Source organism: Moschus berezovskii, chromosome 28 (assembly GCF_049115385.1).
Source record: "Moschus berezovskii isolate FMDL1 chromosome 28, NW_MosBer_1.0, whole genome shotgun sequence".
NCBI classification, from domain to species: domain Eukaryota; kingdom Metazoa; phylum Chordata; class Mammalia; order Artiodactyla; family Moschidae; genus Moschus; species Moschus berezovskii.
In genome coordinates this window covers 5,703,458-5,728,197 of record NC_142487.1, presented here as the reverse complement: position 1 = coordinate 5,728,197, position 24,740 = coordinate 5,703,458, and the positions used below count along the sequence as shown (strand labels likewise).

The window sequence follows — 24,740 nt, the reverse complement described above, 5'->3', positions numbered from 1 at the left end:
AACATTCAGAAAACTAAGAATGGCATCTGGTCCCATCACTTCATGGGAAATAGATGGGGAAACAGTGGAAACAGTGTCAGACTTTATTTTTTGGGGCTCCAAAATCACTGCAGATGCTGACTGCAGCCATGAAATTAAAAGACGCTTACTCCCTGGAAGGAAAGTTATGACCAACCTAGATAGTATATTAAAAAGCAGAGACACTACTTTGCCAACAAAGGTCCTTCTAGTCAAGGCTATGGTTTTTCCCGTGGTCATGTATGGATGTGAGAGTTGGACTGTGAAGAAAGCTGATCGCTGAAGAATTGATGTTTTTGAACCGTGGTGCTGGAGAAGACTCTTGAGAGTAACTTGGACTGCAAGGAGATCCAACCAGTCCATTCTAAAGCAGATCAATCCTGGGTGTTCATTGGAAGGACTTATGCTAAAGCTGAAACTCCAATACTTTGGCCACCTCATGAGACAAGTTGACTCACTGGAAAAGACTCTGATGCTGGGAAGGATTGGGGGCAGGAGGAGAAGGGGACGACAGAGAATGAGATGGCTGGATGGCATCACCGACTCTGTGGACATGAGTTTGAGTGAACTCCGGGAGTTGGTGATGGATAGAGAGGCCTGGCGTGCTGTGATTCATGGGGTCGCAAAGAGTCGGACATGACTGAGCACCTGAACTGAAGGATTTTACCTGCACTAACTCATTTGGTTTTTACAAAACCTTAGGTGGTATTATCCCCATTTTACAGATATATAAACTGAGACAAAGAGAAGTAAAGTACCTTGACCAGTGTCATACAACTAATAAAGCTAGAATTCAGATGAGGCCAAATGATCCCAGAGCCCTTGCTTTTCACTTACTGCCTTTCATCATGGCACTGGAAGGCTTTACAAAGTTGATGAAAATTCTGAGTGCTGAAATCTCAGAAATGAGAAGGCAAATGTGTTAACTATATTAATTTTACACATTATTGAGTCAGATCCTTAAATTTGGGTGACTTTCCATGACATAACAAAAAGCAAAGGAAATAGGACATGAATAAATACTAACTTCTTAATGTTAACAGATTCTCCCCAAGTGTGTTTCCTAAATTACAAAACATAGCTTAAACATCAATCCCACTGCGAGCCATGGCTCTAAGTAGAATTCAACTATCTCAAGGACCTAAATCTTTATGTCCCTGACAGCTTTCAGTATACTTCGTTTCTTCTATGACATTCTCATTCAGGATATTTTCTGCAAACATATTCCCAAACAAAACTCTTGACTCTACTCCCTAACAGCTGTAAACGTTCTGTAAAGCAGAGCCCCGAGAGAGCCACAGTGAGCTCCAGAGAACTACATGTGGTTCCTTATTCATTTTGAATGAGGTATCAGGTGATTTCTAAAGCCCACTTAAAAAACATTCTACTGCTCTAGACACTATATACAGCTTTCTTTAAACTTAAGTTATTAAGAAAAGGGGGAAAACTCCACAATAGGCAACATATCAACGTTAACTCCTACACACCTCAGGAAATGCAGAAAGAATCATTCAATGGAAGGTACAATATAATTTATGCAGTTTTAACTTTTTAAGTATTGACCTTAAAAACTGTTTATTATAAAACTCTAAATATGCTGATAACATATATAACTAAAGAAACAGAAGAGTTCTTCTCCTTATTAAAATACCCAGCTGCCCATAAAAAAAGTGAGTAAGGTTCTCTAACCTTTCAAAGTCACCTTGCCTTGTAAATTTTGACAACCTATACACGGCCCAGTTGTTAAGCTGTTTAGAGGTCATTCCTCTTCCATTATCTATCACTGCAACAGCAGGTTTTCCTTGTGTTTCATCAAAATGCTATGAAATAAGTTCAGAAAGACAAGAAAAGTCATATCAATATTAAAAACATGAAAAGTGCAATATAAAAAATGTGATTCATTGAGTTCACTCATACATTGCTGGAAAAGTGTATATTAATACAACTTCCTAAAAGGCACTCCAGCTGTATGAACCAAAGGCCTCAGAATTCTTCATGTCCTTTAACCTAGAAATTCCATTTCTCAGAATGTAGCTTGAGGAATAATCAGAGATGTGTACAAAGCTCTATAAGGGTGCTCCTGATACCAGCACCGCTTACAATGGCAAAAACAAAGGGAAACAACTCTAAATGTTCAACAGCCACAGACTGATTACATAATTTATATTACAGTCAATAAATCAAATTGCATCAGTGGTGTATTATATTGCAGAATAGCCATGATATGGCAATGTTTACAACCTACTTCTAAGGGAAAACAGAAGATCACAAACAAAATGTACACTATGATCACACATACATGTGTACATATATCCACAGGAAAAGGGCAAGTGAAAAAATTTTAATGAAGAGACATCAGATAATTATTTCTACTTTTAGTTTATATTTTAATTTTTTTCCAATAAACCTGCAGTACTTCCATAAAAACACAAGTTAATTTGATTTAGAGTTTTATTTTCTTACCAATTTGATCTGTATTCTTCTAACACCAGTGTTACGAGAAGTAGCAGACAATGAATTGTCAATTAATTCTGCAAGAGCAAATGCTGGAAGAGAGCGAGAAAACATTACTGCTTAAGTTTTCCCTCCTAAATACTTCACATAAAAGTTCAAAGTAGAAGGAACTCTGAAGTACCTTAAGCCATCACTTTTATTTTCCAAAGAGCTAAAATTAAAGTATTATCCTGATTCTAATGACACAAACATAATAAGGCATCATCAATCACCACCAGCATAAAAAAGCAGTCACCAACCAGTACTTGTATGGCACTACACAGCATGAGTGAGCCAGCCATGATTCCTGGCTTCAAGGAGTTTATAATCTAAAGACAGACATACACACATAAGAGACAAACAGAAGACCATAACCATAAAATCAAATAGTAGTCTGTGGTATGTATTTACATCATGCACAAGTCAAAAGTAAGCACATTTAGGGATATGGGACAAATATAAAAGTGTCTATTAAGGGTTAGTTTAAATACAGGTATCTCGCAACACCAACCTGTGAAACGGCAGAATGTATCTGCTTAACTGACACAAAGCTGCCCTTAATTTCCTACTATACAACCAGCCTGACCTTCAGTTTATCAGTGGCTCAACACTATTTCTAATATTCTCCTTTCTCCAGGGTCAGTATCCAAACTACTTCCCACTTTTATCTCCTTAATTAAAAGGGTGAGCATACTAAATTAATATCTCTTTCACTGAAGCATAACTCAACTTAAGCTGTAATTAACCCACAAAGTAGCATTCCAGCAAGCACTTCCAAATACTAAATATGTAGGGGATGGCTCCGTTTATAAACTAGTTGGAAAGCAGTCATCACAATCAGATATGTATAAAGATCTGACAAAGGGTATTAACTAGAAAATGGAGAAGTAGGGACACTGTAGGAAATGGGAGGAAAAAAAGGGAAAATTCAAAGGAAAAAATGAGCAGAATTTAGTATCTGATTAGATATAAAAGGAGAAAGAAAAAGAAACCCAAGGTGGCTTTGAGTCCTTGTTTTAGAAGACTGGAAAAAGGCCATCTTTTTCCATAAAGGGAAAATTCAGATGGAAGGAGAGAAAAATTCAGTTTTAGGTGTGATGCCCTACCACTGTATCAGTAGAGGTGATGCACAGGGAGCTGGAACAGACCACGCTTAATAGAGAGAGTAAAACTGTTGCTATCTCAGTTACTTCTGCAAAATAAGGTCATTACCTTAATGTTAGCGAACACACAGGATTAAGGATCAAATGAGAAAATGCTCAGAAAGCACTTAACACAGAGCCTGGCTCTGCAGCCGAGAGTAGTAACAGTAAAAGTACTGCAGTAACACTACAGTAGTAACAGCAGCAGTCAAGGCAGGGATGAACAAGAAGAATTAGTCACGAGAATATTCAGTCATTTGTAACAATAAAAAAAAACAACCGAATAACCTGAATGTCTAGTAACACAGTGTGTGTGTGGGTGTCTGCGCACTAAGTTGCTTCAGTCGTACAAGACTCTTTGAGATCCCATGGACTGTAAACCGCCAGGTTCCTCTGTCCCTGGGACTCTCGAGGCAAGAATACTGGAGTAGGTTGCCATACCCTGCTCCAGAGAATCCTCCCGACCCAGCGACTGAACCCGTGTCTCTCACGTCTCCTGCATTGCAGGCAGATTCTTTACCTTCTGAGCCATCAGGGAAGGCCCAACAACAGTACAGTGTTCAAATAAATTATGTTATCTAAATATTGCGTAAGCCCTAAAATAAATATATATTGACATACATATTAAAGATGTTCATTGCATTTTAAATTAAAAGGTTGGTTAAAAAAGGACGCATCAGGAATTTCCTGGCAGTCCAGTAGTTCGGACTCTGGCCTTTCACTGTCAAGGGCCTGAGTTCAATCCCTGGTTGGAGAACTAAGATCCCATAAGCTGCGTGGCACAACAAAAGGAAAAAAAAAAAAAGTATGCACCATATAATACACTAAAAAATATATATATATATATGAAAAGGTCTGAAATGATAAACACCAAAGTGCTGGTGATGGTTACATCTGGGTAGTAGAGATAGGAATATTCTTTGTGTTGTTATTGTTTATCTATGTTTTTTAATTTTCTACCAACTCTAATGCATATACAATGAAAAAAATATTTAGTAAGAAAGTTTACAGGGGACCTCCCTGGTGGTTCAGTGGTTGAGAATCCATCTGCTAACTCAGGGGACACAGATTTGATCCCTAGTCTGGGAAGACAGCACGTGCTGCGTGGCAACTAAGCCCATGTGTCACAATGAAGATCCAGCGCAGCCAAAAATAAACAGATTTTTTTTAAAAAGAAAGAAAATCTATAGGGCGCTCCCTGGTGACCTAGTGGCTAGGATTCCAGGCTTTCACTGTCAAGGCCCGGGTTCAATCCCTGGTCAGAGAAGTGAGATCCCACAAACCACACGGTCAAAAAAAAATAAAGAAAGCTTATAATGAATACCTGAACACTGTCTCAGAATCCAGATGGAAGAGATTCTCTAAATCAAAATAATCCAAGGTAGGATAAAAACTTCTAATAGTAAAGGTGGGAGGAAATTATAAAGAAACAATAAGGAACACAAACCACTTAGTTGTGCAGTTCAGCTACCAAAAATGTGCAAGGTAAAACAAATCTAAGTGGGAGAAGAGTCTGGGAAGCCAGGAAGAACAACAGGAAAGGAGAGTGCACAGGAGGCAGATGTGTAAGGACACCGTCTCTTACGAGTTGGAAAGGAATGAATTCTCATTCTACGTTAGTTTTAAAGGAGAGGTATCTTTACTTTGATGTAAGATGCCTTAGGTAGAAAAAGAAATATACTATGATGAAGAGATGAAGTAAGGAGGCTCACAAGAACTGATCACAGTCTTTGAATAAAGTAGAATGAAAGAACTTTTCAAAAGTCTGATCAAGGGAATAAAAGTGAGTGACAGTTTATCACAATTAGTACAAAGGGAATACTTACGTAAAGGATTTTGTCCTTCACTTGCATAATATTCATACATGCCACTTTTAACCAATGTGTCATAGTGAGGTAGGAAGTCAATTCGTTCTTTTGTAGCTGTTAGTAGTAACTGATTGACTGACTGTAGCAGGTATAGAGTGACTCCATCTTTAACAATTTCATCTGAAATCAAGAGGTAACATCTTAAGTGCTAGGCCAGCATCCAAAACACAAAGAATTTATAATTTTAAATATATAAATTGTATCTATGAAATGACTTTAAAAATCATACAGGCAAATCCCCAAACAATGGACTGATCTATAATCAGTTGTGCTGTGTTAAGAATATCAGTGGAATAGGTCCAAATACGTCCACTCATATGAAACACTCAATTCTTAAGTCAAACTGTCACAGAAAATCAGATGAGGAACTAATTAAAGTGGTTATCAATATGAATGGGAAGAATGATTAAATCCAAAAAGGAATCAGGCATGAAAAACTGCCACATCTTAGAACATAACCAGGTAGAAAAAGATAATGGAAGAATCCCAATTGGTCTGGAGAAGAAGCTCTTAAGGGTCCATGCAGAAGACCTGTGGCCGGATGTTGAGCAAGGTCTCATCTTTTGTAGCCGTGATAGCAACTCTTTCCATATACATGCTTGAAAAGTATGCGCTCTGCACAAAGTAGATGTGTGGAGCCAGTTTCCTCCCCCATTCCAACAAAGTAAACAAAAATATCAATAGTTTTTGATGTTTATCTATGTGATAAAAGTCATTACCCTATAATGTACTGCTGCTGCTGCTAAGTCACTTCAGTCGTGACCGACTCTGTGTGACCCCACAGACGGCAGTCAACAGGCTCCCCTGTCCCTGGGATTCTCCAGGCAAGAACACTGGAGTGGGTTGCCATTTCCTTCTCCAATGCATGAAAGTGAAAAGTCAAAGTGAAGTTGCTCAGTCGTGTCCGACTTGTTGCGACCCCATGGACTGCAGCCTACCTGGCTCCTCTGTCCATGGGATTTTCCAGGCAAGAGTACTGGAATGGGTTGCCATTGCCTTCTCCGTATAATGTACTAGAAAATATTAAATATAAAAGCATAAATGCAATGTTGCTTACCAAAGTTATCACAGGTAATTTCTTTCCTACTTGTTGTTGTAATGACAAATTTCTCTCCAGGTGAAATGCCAAGTGTCTACCAAAAGTAACAGAATAAAATCAATTATTATAGGAAGGAAATAAATGCCCTAGTCAAGTTTACAAAAATATGAAAATACTGATAAGGATATTATAATAACAATTAGTACTACATTTTTCTGAGAAATATGTTTTAACGTTTTTAAATTTTGCCTTTGCATAATTAACCACAAATCTATCTATAAATTACCTACTTGATTATTAACAACGTAGATTTTTCTGCTATTTTATGTCACCTAAGAGCAGTGAACATTTTGAAAGTATTTAACATCAACAGAGCTCTCTTAGACAAAAGACATATTATTTTGTGTCAATATATAAACTTATTTGGAGCGAAGCATTAACACTTATGTTCATATATATTAAATACTTAAATATGTAAAAACAAGTACTAAACGAAAATAGAGGTTAATCCTTTACAACACTGAGATAAAGATTGCCAGGTTATGCAGGATGTCTGTATAAAGAACCTTTTTAATCTATTATAACCTCTTCCAAAAGTGTAACTTTAAAAAATTAAGGCAAATTATAAATTAGGGGGGTAAACTGCAACACGAAACAAAGTGCTAACACCCTTAGGAGAAAAAAAGCATTCATAAATCAAGAATGAAAGTCAACAAAGAGGGAAAAAACATGAACAATAAAAGGACGGGAAAAAGTAAATGGCCAAAAAAACACATGAAAACCTGAAATTTCACAACCAAATATAAGAATTAGAAAAATGAGTTATTGTTTTCATTAAAATATTACATGCCATTAAAATTAAAAAATACATCCTCTTTCCAAAATCAAACACTAGGGCAACACACAGTTAAAAGACTTGACTTCTATTTCAGGTAATGATGAACTAGTTAATTTAAACCAACCTTACACAGACGATTATTAAAAAAAATCTAGAGTAATGATATTCAAGTTTTCAATATTGATCTAAAAACCCTATTGGTCACTATTGAAACTAACTGAAAACCAACCCCCTACTCTGAACACCAACAAATTAAAGGGAAAGTAGACCATTTATCCTGCTTTCTTATACCAATCAGATTTCAGGGTAACCATGTATCTCTAACTGATGAAGCAAAGTTGTTCTTTTGCCTCATCAATTAGAGCTGAGAATTTGTTAATAACTGGAGGAATAGCAATCAGAACAGCACTATCAATGAATGAACCATTAAATTAAAACTTTATTACGAAAGAAGCCAGCTGAACCCACTTGAATCCCACTCGCTCGATCTAACTTAACAGTAGTAAGAAACAGAGTGGGTGAAACAGCCATACATTAAGTGACTTCAGGTGTGATGTAATATGAAGTACCAGCACCACCTATGAAGTATTTTCTCCCCTACCCCAGAGAAGCTGAGCCTAAATCTTAATTCAGTTCAGTTCAGTTCAGTTCAGCGCAGTTGCTCAGTCGTGTCCGACTCTTTGCGACCCCATGGACTGTAGCCTACCAGGCTTCTCCGTCCATGGGATTCTCCAGGCAAGAATACTGGAGTGGGTTACCATTTCCTTATTATAAGTCTTTAAAAATAAATTCTAAAGGAGATCAATCCTGGGTGTTCATTGGAAGGACTGATGCTAAAGCTGAAACTCCAATACTTTGGCTACCTCATGCGACGAGTTGACTCACTGGAAAAGAGTCTGATGCTGGGAGGGATTGGGGGTGGGAGGAGACGGGGACGACAGAGAATGAGATGGCTGGATGGCATCACCAACTTGATGGACATGAGTTTGAGTAAGCTCCAGGAGTTGGTGATGGTCAGGGAGGCCTGGCGTGCTGCAGTCCATGGGGTCGCAAAGAGTCGGACACGACTGAGCGACTGAACTGAACTGAAAAATAACTTCTAGTTTATGGGATATGTGGAGTTAGAACAAGCTAAATTACACCATAGAGGAACAGACAAATCCAGAATGTGGAATATGAGAGACAAACCAACTTGATTTCTTCAACAAGTCAATGTTAGGAAAAACAAAAAAGACTGGGGGAAGGTATTTTGCTAAAACGCTCTGAATTTTAAAAGAAATTAAGAAACATAAAAACCCAAGTTCAATACAAGGACCCTGATTAAACAAACCAACCATAAAAAGACATTTTTGAGACAAACAAATCTAAGCATGGAATTAACTGTTAGATAATACCATTTAAAATGTTAATTTTGATGGTGTGATAATAAAATGCATGTTGAAGCATACAGGAGTGAAGTAAACTAAGGCCTGGACTATGCTTCAAAGGACAAAAATGAAGCAAGCATGGCAAATACTTAAGAACTATTGAATGTGGATAATGAGTATATGCAGGTTCATTTTAGGGGAATGACATTACAAACTGGTGAGGAAGAATATTGAGACAGTTAATGGTACAGAAACAGATTTTAGAAATCCCCATCTCAACATACATGAAAATAAACCCCAAGAGAACTAAAGCTGCTACATTTTAATCCAAAATTGTGGAGGAAAAATAAGGAAATAATATTGAGAGAGAAAAGCATTCCTGAAAATACACAAGAAATGCAAGTCATAAAGGAGAAAAACCAGAAAACATGACAAGATGCTCATCTTCACTAGTTATCAGAGAAATTAAAACTGGAGGAGGACATGACAGCCCACTCCAGTATTCTTGCCTGGGGAATCCCATGGGTAGAGGAGCCTGGAGGGCTATGGTCCACAGGGTCGCAAAAAGTTGGATACAAAACTGAAGTAACTTAGCACACAGCACAAATCACTCCCATGAGGCTGGCAAAAAGTGTAAGTCCTGATAACATAAAGCATAGGCCCTTGTTAAATGAATAACACATGATCAAATGGAATTTAATCCAAGGATGCAAGAATTTTTCAGCATCCTCAAATCAAGCAATGTGATATATCACATGAACAAACTGAAGAATAAAAATCATATTATCATCTCAGTTAGTGAGTTCAGTCGCTCAGTCGTGTCTGACTCTTTGCAACTCCATGGACTGCATTACGCCAGGCTTCCCTGCCCACTGCCAACTCCCGGAGTTTATTCAAACTCCTGTCCATTGAGTCGGTGATGCCATCCAACCATCTCATCCTCTGTTGTCCCCTTCTTCTCCTGCCTTCAATCTTTCCCAGCATCAGGGTCTTTTCCAATGAGTCAGTTTTTTGCATCAGGTGGCCGAAGTATTGGAGTTTCAGCTTCAGCATCAGTCCTGCCAATGAATATTCATGACTGATTTCCTTTAGGATGGACTGGTTGGATCTCCTTGCAGTCCAAGGGACTCTCAAGAGTCTTCTCCAACACCACAGTTCAGAAGCATCGATTCTTCGGTGATCAGCTTTCTTCACAGTCCAACTCTCACATCCATACGTGACCACGGGAAAAACCACAGCCTTGACTAGACGGACCTTTGTTGGCAAAGTAATGTCTCTGCTTTTTAATACACTATCTAGGTTGGTCATAACTTTCCTTCCAAGGAGTAAGCGTCTTTTAATTTCATGGCTGCAATCAGCATCCGCAGTGATTTTGGAGCCCAAAAAAATAAAGTCTGACACTGTTTCCACTGTTAGTCCATCTATTTCCCATGAAATGATCAATCCAATCAAATTACCAATGGGATTTTTCACAGAACTAAGGAAAAAAAAAACTTTAAAAGTTGTATGAAAACACAAAAGCCAAAACAATCTTGAGAAAGAGTAACAGAGCTGGGGGATTCATACTCCCTGACTTCAGACTATACTACAAAACTAGCAGAATCATCAAAACAGTATAGTATTGGCACAAAAACATAAGCATAGGTCAATGGAACAGAATAGAGTCCAGAAACAAATCCATGTACTAAGGGTCAAACAATCTACCACAAAAAAAGGCAAGAATATACAATGGAAAAAGACAATCTCTTCAAAAGTGGTATCAGGAAAACTGAACAGCCACCTGTTTCAAAAAGTGAAATTTGAACATTCTCTAACACCAAATACAAAAATAAACTGAAAATGGATTAAAGATGTAAATATAAGACTGAATACCATAAAACTCCTAGAGGAAAACATAGGCAGAACACTCTTAGACATAAACTGCAGCAACATTTTTTTGGATCTGTCTTCTAAAGTAATGAAAACAAAAGCAAAAATATACAAATGGGCCCTAATTAAACTTAAAAGTTTTTGCACGGCAAAGGAACCCATAAACAAAGCAAAAAGGCAATCCACAGGAGACTATATTTGCACACAAAGTACCAGACAATGGATTAATATCCAAAATATACAAACAGCTGACACAGCTCAGTATTTAAAAAAAAAAAAAAATTAAATGGGCAGAAGACCTAAAAAGACATTTCTCCAAAGACAGAGAGTCATCAGGAATATGAAAAGATGCCCAATGTCGCTAATCATCAGAAAAATCAAAACTAAAATGAAGTATCATCTCACACTGGTCAGAACTGGCATCATCAGAAAGTCTACATGGAGAAAAGAGAACCCTTCTATATTGTTGGTGGGAACGTAAACTGATACAGCCACTATGAAGAACCATTATGTAGGTTCCCTTAAAAATTAAAAACATGGAGAAGGAAATGGCAACCCACTCCAGTGTTCTTGCTTGGAGAATCCCAGGGACGGGGGAGCCTGGTGGGCTTCCGTCTATGGGGTCACACAGAGTCGGACACGACTGAAGTGACTTAGCAGCAGCAGCAGTCCATGCCCTCAGCAAAATGTTATTCTTTATTCAAAAAAAGAAAATATATTTTACATGGCCAGCGTCATAACACCCTAGATACAATTCTTGACTTAGCTTACAAAAGCAGATGTATACACATGTATTTGTGTGTTCATGTCTGCTCCATGTCTGCCTCATCTTTGGTGAGTGCAGCTTTCTAAAAATTTGTATTTGTGGTCTGTGTCAAGCAGAAAGAGTTGAAGTAGATGTGTATGTGAAAACCATTCTGGCATGTGAGAATATATGATTAAACTGTGTTCTTCCTTTCTACTAAAAAAAAAAAAAAAAAAAATTAAAAACAGAGTTACTGTAAGATCCAGCAATCCCACTCCTGGGAATATACTTGAAAAAGACAAAATTTCTACTTCAGAAAGATACAAGCACTGCAATGTTTATAGCGGCACCATTTACAATAACCAAGACATGTAAGCAACCTGAATGCCCATCAGCAGATGACAGGATAAAGAAGACACACACACACAAAGAATGTAGTATTACTCGACCATAAGAAAGAATGAAATATTGCCATCTGCAGCAACATGGATAGACCCAAAGATTATCAGATGAAGTAAGTGAAAGACAAATATCCCATGATACCAATTATATGTGGAATCTTAAAAAAAAAAGATACAAATGAAATTATTTATAAAACAGACTCACAGACATGGGAAATGACTTACAGTTCAGTTCAGTTCAGTCGCTCAGTCGAGTCCGACTCTCCGCGACCCCATGAATCACAGCACACCAGGCCTTCCTGTCCTCACCAACTCCTGGAGCTCACTCAAACTCATGTCCACAGAGTCGGTGATGCCATCCAGCCATCTCATTCTCTGTCGTCCCCTTCTCCTCCTGCCCCCAACCTTTCCCAGCATCAGAGTCTTTTCCAGTGAGTCAACTCGTCGCATGAGGTGGCCAAAGTATTGGAGTTTCAGCTTTAGCATCAGTCTTTCCAATGAACACCCAGGATTGATCTGCTTTAGAATGGACTGGTTGGATCTCCTTGCAGTATAAGGGACTCTCAAGAGTCTTCTCCAACACCACAGTTCAAAAGCATCGATTCTTCGGCGATCAGCTTTCTTCACAGTCCAACTCTCACATCCATACATGACCATGGGAAAAACCATTGCCTTGACTAGACGGACCTTGGTTGGCAAAGTAATGTCTCTGCTTTTTAATATACTATCAAGGTTGGTCATAACTTTCCTTCCAAGGAGCAAGCGTCTTACAGTTACCAAAGGGAAAAGTGGCGGTGGGCGGCGGGGAGATAAATTAGGAGTCTGGGATTAACAGATACACACTACTAGGGAATTTCCTGGCAGTCCAGCAGTTAGGACTCAGTGCTTTCACTATGGTGGTCTGGGATCAATCTCTGGTTGGGGAACTAAGATCCCGCAAACTACACAGCCAAAGAACAACAAAAACCGGATATACACTACTACATATAAAATAAAGAACAAGAATATACTGCACAACACAGGAAACTATATTCAATTACCTTATAATAACCTACAATAGAAAATAATCCAAAAAAGTGAGTCTGTGTGTGTGTATACACATATACATCTGTGTGTCTGTGTACATCTGAAGCAGTTTGCTATACACTTGAAACTAACATTATAAATCAACTATTCACTTCAATTTAAATAAAAGCTCTATTAAAAAGACAGCTATATTTTGAAGGAAAAACAAATTAAGTATAGCTCTCCAAATAGGGAAAATGGACTTATACATTGCAGACAGGGCTAAAACCATACTGAAAAGCAATCTGGTACACTTCAGTAAAATTTAAAATATTCATACTCTACCCAATTCCACCCAAGAGAAATGACGCTATAGATAATACACCGATAGAGAAAAGATTCTATTTTCTTACAGAAATAAAAATTGTCTTCACACATCTTTATTAAGTTTTTATATAATTAAGACTGTCTTTATTTTTCAGTTCTTTACTACTTTATTTCTGCAACATCCCAACTGTTAGATCATACGGTTATATATCCTGAAGAACAAAACATGTATTTTTATAATTACTGAAAAACTGCGGCAAGCTGAATTAAGATTGATGTACATCTGAAAAGCATATCCAAGTATTTCATATACTCTCCGTGGTTCTATTATTCAGTCAAGATACATAAGCTATCATTTTTCTTTCCTTCATATATAATTCTTTACAAAACTATTTCTCAAATTCATAACTTTTCTAAATATTTTATAGCTCTGGTATTTCACAAATTATTTTTATTTATTATACTTTTACTGAAGATGTCATACCCTTCTCTCTCCATATTTTTGATCTAAAAATTTGTCTTACCTGACAAAGTCTTTCCTGTATGAGTACCAAAATAGCCTTGAATACAGAAACATTGTCTGCCCTTCTCTAAATGAAAGCAGGATGATATTCTATACTGGGCAAGAGTCTTGACTGGGCTGTTTCATTTTTATAAGATTACTTCAACTCTACGTTTTTCTGGGTTCAAGTTAAAGCATATGGATTTTTATTTAATGAGTAACACAAAGAACTGGCCCTCCATGTCTTTAGGCTAGCTTCAAATTATTGCTGCCCAACTTCTCTCAAAAGCCAATCTTAGGAAATATTTATGACGGGCTAATGGACTCTCAAGAGTCTTCTCCAACACCACAGTTCAAAAGCATCAATTCTTCGGCGATCAGCTTTCTTCACAGTCCAACTCTCACATCCATACATGACCACGGGAAAAACCATAGCCTTGACTAGACAGACCTTGGTTGGCAAAGTAACGTCTCTGCTTTTTAATATACTATCTAGGTTGGTCATAACTTTCCTTCCAAGGAGTAAGCGTCTTTTAATTTCATGGCTGCATTCAGCATCCGCAGTGATTTTGGAGCCCAAAAAAGTAGTCTGACACTGTTTCCAATGTTGGCCCATCTCTTTGCCATGAAGTGATGGGACCAGATGCCATGATCTTTGTTTTCTGAATGTTGAGCTTCAAGCCAACTTTTTCACTCTCCTCTTTCACTGCAAGGAGATCCAACCAGTCCATTCTGAAGGAGATCAATCCTGGGTGTTCATTGAAAGGACTGATGCTAAAGCTGAAACTCCAATACTTTGGCCACCTCATGCGAAGAGCTGACTCACTGGAAAAGACTCTGATGCTGGGAGGGATTGGGGGCAGGAGGAGAAAGGGACGACAGAGAATGAGATGGCTGGATGGCCTCACCGACTTGATGGACATGAGTTTGAGTGAACTCCAGGAGTTGGTGATGGACAGGGAGGCCTGGCGTGCTGTGATTCATGGGATCACAAAGAGTTGGATACGACTGAGCGACTGAACTGAATGAACTGCAAACCATATAATCCTGAAATATTTTAAACTTGTTTAATGGATTAGATCAATCAGAAGCTACATACTTCAATGCATATCTCTGAACAAAAAACTAGCCTTTACTGATGTGTGCTCTGGTATTTTAATATATCCGATCACTCTGTCCCTGAATCACCCCAAAACCAGGAACACACACAGTACACTTAAGTGAGAAACCTCTACAGAAATGTGCGTGGTCAATCAAAAAATGGGCCAAAGAACTAAACAGACATTTCTCCAAAGAAGATATACAGATGGCTAACAAACATATGAAAAGATGCTCAACATCAGTCATTATCAGAGAAACGCAAATCAAAATCACAATGAGGTACCATCTCACGCCGGTCAGAATGGCTGCTATCAAAAAGTCTACAAACAACGCAGGAGAGGATGCGGAGAAAAGGGAACCCTCTCTTACACTGTTGGTGGGAATGCAAACTAGTATAGCCACTGTGGAGAACAGTGTGGAGATTCCTTAAAAAACTGGAAATAGAACTGCCATGCGACCCAGCAATCCCACTGCTGGGCATACACACCAAGGAAACCATAATTGAAAGAGACACATGTACCCCAATGTTCATCACAGCACGGTTTATAATAGTCAGGACATGGAAGCAACCTAGATGTCCATCTGCAGACAAATGTATAAGAAGGCTGTGATACATATACATAATGGAATATTACTCAGCCATTAAAAAGAATGCATGTGAATCAGTTCTAACGAGGTGGATGAAACTGGAGCCTATTATACAGAGTGAAGTAAGCCAGAAAGAAAAACACCAATACAGTATACTAACGCATATATATGGAATTTAGAAAGATGGTAACGATGACCCTATATGCGAGACAGCAAAAGAGATACAGATGTAAAGAAAAGACTTTTGGACTCTGTAGAAGGCAAGGGTGGGATGATTTGAGACAATCGTATTGAAACATGTATATTATCATATGTGAAATAGATCGCAGGCCAGATTCGATGCATGAGACAGGGTGCTCAGGGCTGGTGCACTGGGATGAGCCTGAGGGATGGGATGGGGAGGGAGGTAGGAGCGGGGTCCAGGATGGGGAACACATGTACACTCATGGCGGATTCATGTCAATGTATGGCAAAAACCACTAGAATATTGTAATTAGCCTCCAATTAAAATAAATTAAAAAAAGTGTGGGTGGTAACTGGTTAAAGCAGGTTGCAATACCCTAAATAACACAAAAGGCTGTTGTTTAGTTGGTAAATCATGTCTGACTCTACCTTGCATTAAAAGACAAAATAAGAAGAGCCTCTCCTATCTATAAGAATGTTGTCTATTTTATCAGGATTTGTGAGGAATTTAGGGAGAAATTTTTCTCAAATCAAAGGTTTGCATTCTTATTGTATAGACTTTGTGGGTTTTGTATTGATTATCTCTCCTTTGTTTTCATTTCTAAGAAACTCAAAGCTGATTTCATGGATCAGCACTGGTATAAGCTTTAATAAAATGAACTTTCACTAATTAGCTCTCAGGTTACTATTCTACTCTTTCCTACATCTTTTACTTTTTTTCTTTTCATCTTTTGGAATTTTTAACACAACATATCATATATACAAAAATTTTTTTTTGAAGGAAGAGACTGATTCACTTAACTAAACAGCTATAAACCAAATATTAGATAAGGCTCCTAACCTCCAGGAACAGAGACAATTTTTTCTTAAGTACAATGTTATAACAAGTGCTATAGTAGGGTGACAAAGAATAGTGGAACCACTGGGAAAAAGTAGGCATTTCCTCAAAATTAGAGGTGAAGAGGAGGGTTTTCACAAATGGGACTTAATGACTAGGCATATTAAGAACTAGCCAAATAAGTTATTTTCTAATCTTTGATTTTTGCGAGGTCACAAGGGCTCAGGTTAATCAGTAACTGCTTATCACAGGTCTAAAGGCTTCTGTCAAATCCACCTTCTATTCCTGCCTTTTGACTGCTCCTTTTTTCTACAAAGTGAGCTTTTCCCCATATAACAATTTAGGACCCATAATACTTCCTAGCACTACAAACACTTGTTCATTTAAGTTTTAATGAAAAATTTTAGTGTACTATCTGCCTACTCCTCTAACATGGAAAACAGTGTGGGCCTTGTGGAGATTGTTTAAAAACAAAACAAGCTTTAGAATCAAACAGATAGACCTAGATTCCAATCCCAGTTTCACTGCTTATGAACTTATTTTAGTTCTTCATGTATATAATGGAGACAAAGTTATAGGATTAGGTGGCATAATCTAGCTTTAAATTCTCAAAAAAAAGAGTTAGCCTTCCTTTTTATTTTTTTCTTACTAGTTCTTCCCTCTCCCTTCTAATTAAAGTTAACCTTCTCTGTTCTTACAGGAAAAAGTAGGAGGGAGGAGGAAAAGAATCAGTCAAAGGGAATATTTTCCTTATTAAAATATTGAAGGAATGGAACAAATATATCTGTTCCCTGTAACAAAGAATATCATTTGAACGGTATGTAACAAAAATAACTTGGGTTGTGGATATGAATTCTAACTTCTGTACTATCTGCTTGACTTAGGTGAGTCATCACCTCCAAAAGTGAGTTACCACTTCCGCAATAAGAGGTTAATACACTTCCCCTATACATGTAACACAGTTACTGACATTTTTGACATGGGAGAATTATTTCCAGAGGAAGTGTAAATTAGTACAACCTTTCTGAAAAATAATTTAAAAATACATATCTAGAGCCTTGATATTGCTGACTGTTGATCCAGGAATTTGACTTCTAAGATTATAAGCCAAAGAAAACAAAGACATAAACCTATGTATACAAGGGAAAAAAATTTGAAAAAATTTATATATGTAACTGAATCACTGCGCTGTACACCTGAAACTAACACAGACATTGTAAATCAACTAGAGTTTAATTTTTTAAAAACGGAGGGGGAAAAAAAGCTTAAACTCAAAAATAAATCTCAAAAAAAACACTGCATTCAAACATGTTTATCGTGATACTGCTTAAAATCTAACGCAAGTGCAAAGAGAGATCTGTATATGTAAACTGACTGGTTCAAAACAGACCACTTTGACTGAAGATTTGCATTAAAATAGAAAAATACTGACAATATTAAGTGAAAAAAATGGAACACACACATGTATTAAGATTATTTAAAAATGGGGGGGTGATAGTAAGAACACAAAGAAATAACTCCAATTACTAACAGTGGTTATAAATTTCACAGTGAATTAAAGGTTTATTTCTTCCCCCGTTCCTTATTTTTTTTTAATACGCTGACATTTTAAAGTCATTTTTGTGTGTTATGATTTTAAATTATTTACATATAACCAATATGAATAGTTTAAATAATCAACTACAAAAATAAGTTTCCCTTTCCCTGATAAATACAAAACATTCATCAAAAATAATGAGCATTCATTTATTCACTTTACAAGGACATGGGAATGTGCTATATCCAGACGGAGAATGAACTTCTGAGTTCGTAAAATTTTGTCGTCATTCTAATTTGACTATTAACCACATACCAGGCATGATTCTAGACCCTGGAAATACAGAACAAATCAAAGTGCTTGCTTTCACATCGTTTTCTTTTTTTCTTTTTCTGCCTATGGGTCTTGATTTCAATTATTTCATCAACTACTATACGGAATTAAGAGTACTAAAACATCAGCCTGTGTGCGTGCTCAGTCGTGTCCGAATCTTCGCGACCCCCATGGACTGTAGCCCGGCAGGCTCCTCTGTCCGTGAGATTTCCCAGGCAAGAATACTGGACTCGGTTGCCATTTCCTTCTCCAGGGGATCTTCCCCATCCAAGGATCGAACCCGCATCTCCTGCATTGGCAGGCGGATTCTTTATCGCTGAGCCACCTGGGAAGCCCTAAAACATCAGCCTGCTGCTGCTAAGTCGCTTCAGTCGTGTCCGACTCTGTGCGACCCCATAGACGGCAGCCCACCAGGCTCAGCCGTCCCTGGGATTCTCCAGGCAAGAACATCATCAGCCCACTCAAGTTTAAAACACTGCTTCACACTAAGTCCTTTTTCTTAGTTAGCCAGGTGTTCTCTGTCGAATAAAAAGAGTCCCAAGTGATTGAAGCAGCTCATGATAAATAACATCCATTCTTTAAAGCTCAGGCACCAGCAACACCTCAGATCTAGAAAAGTCTTTCCAGTTTAAAGTAGGGCTTTGCCTACACAGTTATTAACATTTCAAGCAAACTAATACAGGAAGTACATCGGTCCTCAGGTGTTCCGCAGATACCCTCGGACACCCTTAGAGTGGTTCAGGACCTCCCCCCGCAAAGGGCTGGGGGATGCAGGAAACCACAAGAGAGCTGCGAGGAACTCTAGGTCAAGTGTTTCCACTACGGAAGGACCCGCCAGGGCGCCCCGCAAACCTTGACAGGACGACCCGGGAAATTACTGCATCACTGAAAGAACCTAGGAAAAGCCGACTCCTGGCATCTCACAACTTCTAACTATCACGATACTCCTGACAGAGGCAGCGGGGGAGAACTCCGCTCTCTTAAAAAGAAGAAAAGGAAAGAAAAAAAGTTTCCCCCAAAGGAGACACAAGTGGCTTTCCCGACTCAAAAGATGAGTTGCACGGCCTCAGTACGAAGGTCGAGCTCTCGAAACCCGCGGTACCACTGCCCGGACGCCGCGAACCCGGCCACAAGGCCGGGGTTAGAGGGAGGCCCACCGACCCGCCGGCCCCGCACTCCCGGGCCCGGCCCCCAGGCTTCCCCGCCGCCTCGGGCATGGCGGGCACCCTGGAGGGAGACGCCAAGGCCGCAGGACCCGGGCCGGGTGACAGGTTTATTGCCCCTCGGGGAGCAACTTGGGCTTCTCGTCACCCTCCCAACCCAAACGCCACCCGCACATCCCTCTGCCGCCCCGTCGCGTACCTGACAAACGGAGGCGCGGAACGCCGCGAAGTCCGAGCGCTCCTCGACCTGCAGCGCCCGGTCCCCGAGCTCCGACTCCTTCTCGCGCCGGTCAAACAAGTACACCGTCCTGAGGCCGTCGCCCCCGCCACCCTCTCCGGTCTCCACCGAGGGCCCGCCGCCGCCGCCCGCCGCTGCCATATTGGGGGACGGGGAGAGCAAACAGCCGTGCCGGTGCCTGCGGCCGCCGCGCTAAACACCGAAGTGCGGGCCCCGCTTGGCGCCTTCAGCTCCAGCGCCCGGGGCGGCGCGAGGCCTCTACCCTAACGCGCTCAGTTCCTCCCTCGGCGGCGGCCGAGCAGCGGCAGGCTCGAGGATCACCCGGGAACCGATTCAAACGAGCTTCTACCCGAGCAGCACGTCACTTCCGCGTCCCGCCGCTCCCGGGGGGGGGAAGGAGGCGCGCGGCGCGCTCTTCGCAGGGAAGGGACCCGCGCCCGCCGCCGCCCACGCGAGCTCGCAGCACGACCCGCGACCAGGCCAGCCGCCAAGAACTGTGGCGCAGGAGGAAGAGGGGCGGCCGGTGGCGCGCAGGGGCGGGGCGAATCCGGCATGCCGCGCGGGGCGGGGCGGGGCTTCGGCGCCCGCCGCCGCCGCCCGGGGCCCGGCCCCTTTTACCCGCACGAGGGTAGAGGGAAGCTCGGTCGCTCGCAGGCGCGGGCGCTCTGAGCCGGCGAGCGGTCACTGAGGCGGGAGAGCCAGTCCCGAGAGCAGCGGAGGGAATCTCCCGAGGAACTTATTTTCTCCCGGCCCAGAGGATCGTGGCATCTTCCCGCCTCGCCATGACCCCCCGACCGAACCCGTGCGGCTTCGAGCTCATGGCGCCGCGACCCCGGCTGCTCGCTCAGGGGAGCGTCAGGGCCGCGGCCCTCGTGGTTGGGCCTGCCTCTGCCGCGAGCACGTGGGTCCCCACGCGGAAAGAACCGACGCCGAGGGACCCAGCGCCGTCCTTTCCGTCCCAGAGCCTAGTGGGTCTATATGGGCCTGGGCGTGGACCCCCGAGACAAAGAGGGCCCCTGAGAACCCCCGCACAGAGGCGGGGTGACGTCACCGCCGCCTCCAAGGGTCCCGGCGCCCGACGCTGCGGGCTGCGCGCGCCTCCCCGACCTGTCGCCGAAACGCGCCCGAGAACCGAGCCCGGGAACGCCTGTGCTGCAGTTGTCAGAAATGTTAAATGGTGTTCGCAGAGGGCTTCACATAGACCGCGCGTCCTATAAAAACCTTTATGGAGCTTCATTAAATACCTTAATCCTGGTCTGTAGTACCCTAACTCAACGACAAATAAAGGTCATTGTTGGAGGACTAGCTTTAGTCATAAGGTCTTAAAAATATTTAGGCAATAACCTGTGGTTTACAATAACAAATCCACTAAGACTGGGGGATTTTTTTTTGATTCTTCAAAAGTTCGGGTAATAAAGTATATTTACTGTTTTACTGGATTTGCCAAACCCTGGTGGTTAATTACGTGGATCGACCCATCTTTAGTGTACGTCAAAAGCATAGATATGCTTGTCAAAATAAAGACCCTCCAGAATCGTAGGGGTGTGGGTGTGTTGTATATTTGGCTAGGCATATAAGGTAGTAAAGATGGAACACACAGTTGGAACAAAAGTGTCAGGGCATGTGTTTGTGAGGGGCATAAATAGTAGGATTAATGTGGGGAGAATGGAGCAATAGACGGTGGAAGATAAATTGGGAAGAGGGGTGTTGTGGTCAGATGTCATTCATGTTCCTGAAGAGATACTGGAGAAGGCTACGAACAAAGTAACCGCAACTCCTGTGGAATTTCTTTGACCTCTCCTGTTTCAGCTTTCAAAGTCAATTGAACTTTTCATTAGAGGCCATAACATAATGGTGTTTGATTTAAATGACCAAAAAACAAAAGTTTTTCATCTTAATGCTTGTGCTCAGTCGTGTCCCACTGTTTGCATCCCCGTAGACTGTGGCTCACCAGGCTCCTCTGTCTTTGGAGTTCTCCAGGCAAGAATACTGGAGTGAATTGAATGTCAGAAGCAACTTGGCACCTTCACCCATACGTACAAAAATCTGGGTCTTGGTTTGTGACTTATTAGTATGAAAAATGTTCTAATGAAAATCAAGTTTGATATGTTCATTTTGAATGGTAGTAGAAGAATTACTGTTTTTTGTTTTTTTCCCCCATCGGTAGTACTGGTTACATTGAACAAATAAAAACTTCCCAATTGCTTCGTTTATCAGAAGAGAACATTTGATACCACGGTATATTATTTCCTCTGCATCAGAGAACAGCTTTTTTAAAATGTTACAAAAAATTCCCATAGTTGTTACTCAGAGTGTATGTTTATTATGTTTAACCTATAATGCCCAATGACCATTCTGGATTTATTTGTTTCTGCCTGTAGACATAAATGCTTGTTGTTTGAGTTTGGGGGTATTTTTTCACATTCACCAAAACAAAAAAGGTCATTTTTTTTCCCACAACCATGAGTAAGTCTGTGTTGTTTCAGGATGCTAGCATCCTGAGAAACCTAGGAAACAGATCACCTCAAGCTAAACTGAAAATTTTCCTGAAGCCATAACCTTTCAAATCAAAGCGATGATTCTGTAATTAATTGGTCGATTTAAACACAAATGATTTAAATTGGGTAATTTAAATACAATGTACACAATTTATCAGAATTCCTATCTATATATATGGCCATATAAATGCAACAGTTTACTTGCAGCAATCCCTGAAAGGAAAAATTGCATCACTACCAACAACCTCCCCACTGCTGAGGAAAGAAAAGAAATATGTGTGCTCAGTGTGTCTGACTCTCTGTGACCCCATGGACTGTAGCCTGCCAGGCTCCTTTGTCCATGGGATTCTCCAAGCAAGAATACTGGAGTGGGTTGCCATTTCCTTCTCCAGCGAATCTTCCTGTCCCAGGGATGGAACTCGCTTGTCTTGTCTCCTGCATTGGCAAGCAGATGCTTTACCACTGTGCCATCTGGGAAGCCCAACAAGACAAATGCTGGTGTGTTTAATTAACCACACAAGGCTTCAATGGGCATTTAAAGTTCCTTCTAGAGAACCATTCCTTCATGAAAATTTGAAATCCTTGTGTCATATTAACTAAAAGATCATGAGTCATGCATGGACTGTCTCTTAGCTCATGAAACTAACCAGATGATTAGAGATGTTGATGTTTAGGATACAATAGTGTAAATGAATGACAAATGTTTGCAATCTTGACTAGTAATCTGCATGTTTTTTCTTTACCCAACCATTCCTTACACGTAGGTTCATTCTTTTCAGTATATGTGTTATAGAAGAAATCAGGAAAAACTAACTTTGTAGTAATCAGAATGTTGTCCAACTATATATTGCTTACTATATTGTAGATGTTGGTGAACAGTGGTCAGTAAATAGTTTCAGATATTGTTGTTGTTTAGTGGCTAAGTTCTGTCTGACTCTGTGACCCCATGGACTGCAGTAAGCTAGGCTTCCCTGTCCTTCACTATCTCCTGGAGTTTGCTCAGATTCACATCCACTGAGTCAGTGATGTTATCTAACCATCTCATCCACTGCCGCCCTCTTCTTTTGAATTCTAATGAATATTCAGGACTGATTTCCTTTAGGATTGACTGGTTGGATCTTCTTGCTGTCCAAGGGACTCTCAAGAGTCTTCTCCAGCACCACAATTCGAAGGCATCAATTCTTTGGCACTCAGCCTTCTTTATGGTCCAACTCCCACATCCATACGTGACTACCAGAAAACAGCTTTGAACTATACAGATCTTTGTCAGCAAAGTGATGTCTTTGCTTTTTAATATGCTGTCTAGGTTTGTCAAAGCTTTCCTTCCAAAAAACAAGCGTGTCTTAATTTCATGGCTGCAGTCACCATTCACAGTGATTTTGGAGCCCAAGAAAATAAAATCTATCACTGCCGCCACTTTTTCTATTTGCCATGAAGAGATGGGGTTGAATGCCATGATCTTCAGATAGGAATCATTTATTTGCTCATGATTCTGTAACTTGGGCTAAGCTTAACTGGACAATTCTGTTGAATTCACTGTATATGACAAGCAGTAGTCACTGGCAGCTTGACTGGGGCTGGATGGTCCATGATGGTCTCACTCACATGGCTGGCAGTTAGCTGGAGCTTGTTAAGAAGTGGGTCTCACGTTCCTCCATAAGCATCTCTAATAGCATAGATTGGTTTCCCACTTAAGCTGTTACAGAACCGCAAAAGAAAAAGCTCCAATATGCAAGTGCCTATCAAAGTTCAGAATGCATCATGTTTTCTGGTGTCACTGGCCAAAGCTAGTCACATGTCCAAGCTCCTGAGTGGTTCCCTCTCATAATAGAGGGAAGTTTACAGAATTCACTGCTAATCTGGAAGCTAGCACTGATATGTGTGTACTGTGATGAAGCCAATTTGACAAAATATTACAAATACGGTTGGCAAAAAGAAGAGGGGAGTAATCTTGTTAGGATTTGCTGCTGCTGCTAAGTCACTTCAGTCGTGTCCGACTCTGTGCGACCCCATACTGATGAGACTAAATTCACCCCAAATGAAAACACCTAAAAAATAAAGGGCAAGGAAAGTGAGTTCTTAACTACTCCTATCTTCTCAAATTTATTTTGTAAGTGTGTTTCTTTCTGGAAAGGTAAAGACAGTTTCAGTGACTTGAGTTGAGACTTTGCCAGCTGTATTTCTGCACTTTCTGTAATATATGACTCTGAGACCCCGTCTATGGAACTGGTAGCAAACATTTAGGAGCTCTGGTTCAAGTTTTAACAAGTTCCAAGCTCTGGGTGGTGAGCTTAGAGGCTCTCCATTGTCTGTATACCCTCTTTAGATCCTGTGATTTACTGTTGCTTTTGTACCACTTGGGATGTGGGAACCACTTGCAAGGCTTCTTTTAATCCTAACTCCCTAGATGGACTGTTTATGTATATAGGAGGGTAGGGAGGACCATCTCATCTTACCAGCCTAAACGGAATCTTGTGAATCTGGAGAAACTTCCCTCTTCATCATTCTTCAAGGTACTGTATCAATGCCTCTAAGTTCTTTTCTCACCTCCAAAGTGCTTTTCTCTCTCCCCTCTTCAGAACTCTCTGCATTCTCCTAAGAACTTCAGTTTTTAGGGGGAAAAAATCCAGAGGGAAAGTATCTTTTG

General features: G+C 40.5%; 1 protein-coding gene across 1 annotated transcript in view; it reads right to left on the bottom strand.

The window, feature by feature from the left end:
• The window catches only part of SMCHD1 (structural maintenance of chromosomes flexible hinge domain containing 1), a 126,872-nt gene extending 106,801 nt beyond the window's left edge, over positions 1–20,071 (bottom strand). Inside the window, exons 1-5 of the mRNA XM_055417139.2 lie at positions 19,557–20,071; positions 6,579–6,654; positions 5,480–5,641; positions 2,482–2,564; positions 1,708–1,838 (exon numbers count right to left, since the gene is read on the bottom strand). Of these exons, the coding sequence (XP_055273114.2) occupies positions 1,708–1,838; positions 2,482–2,564; positions 5,480–5,641; positions 6,579–6,654; positions 19,557–19,736 (632 nt within the window). The 5' untranslated portion in view covers positions 19,737–20,071. The remainder of the gene's footprint in view (positions 1–1,707; positions 1,839–2,481; positions 2,565–5,479; positions 5,642–6,578; positions 6,655–19,556) is intronic.
• Between the last annotated feature and the right edge of the window lie 4,669 nt (positions 20,072–24,740).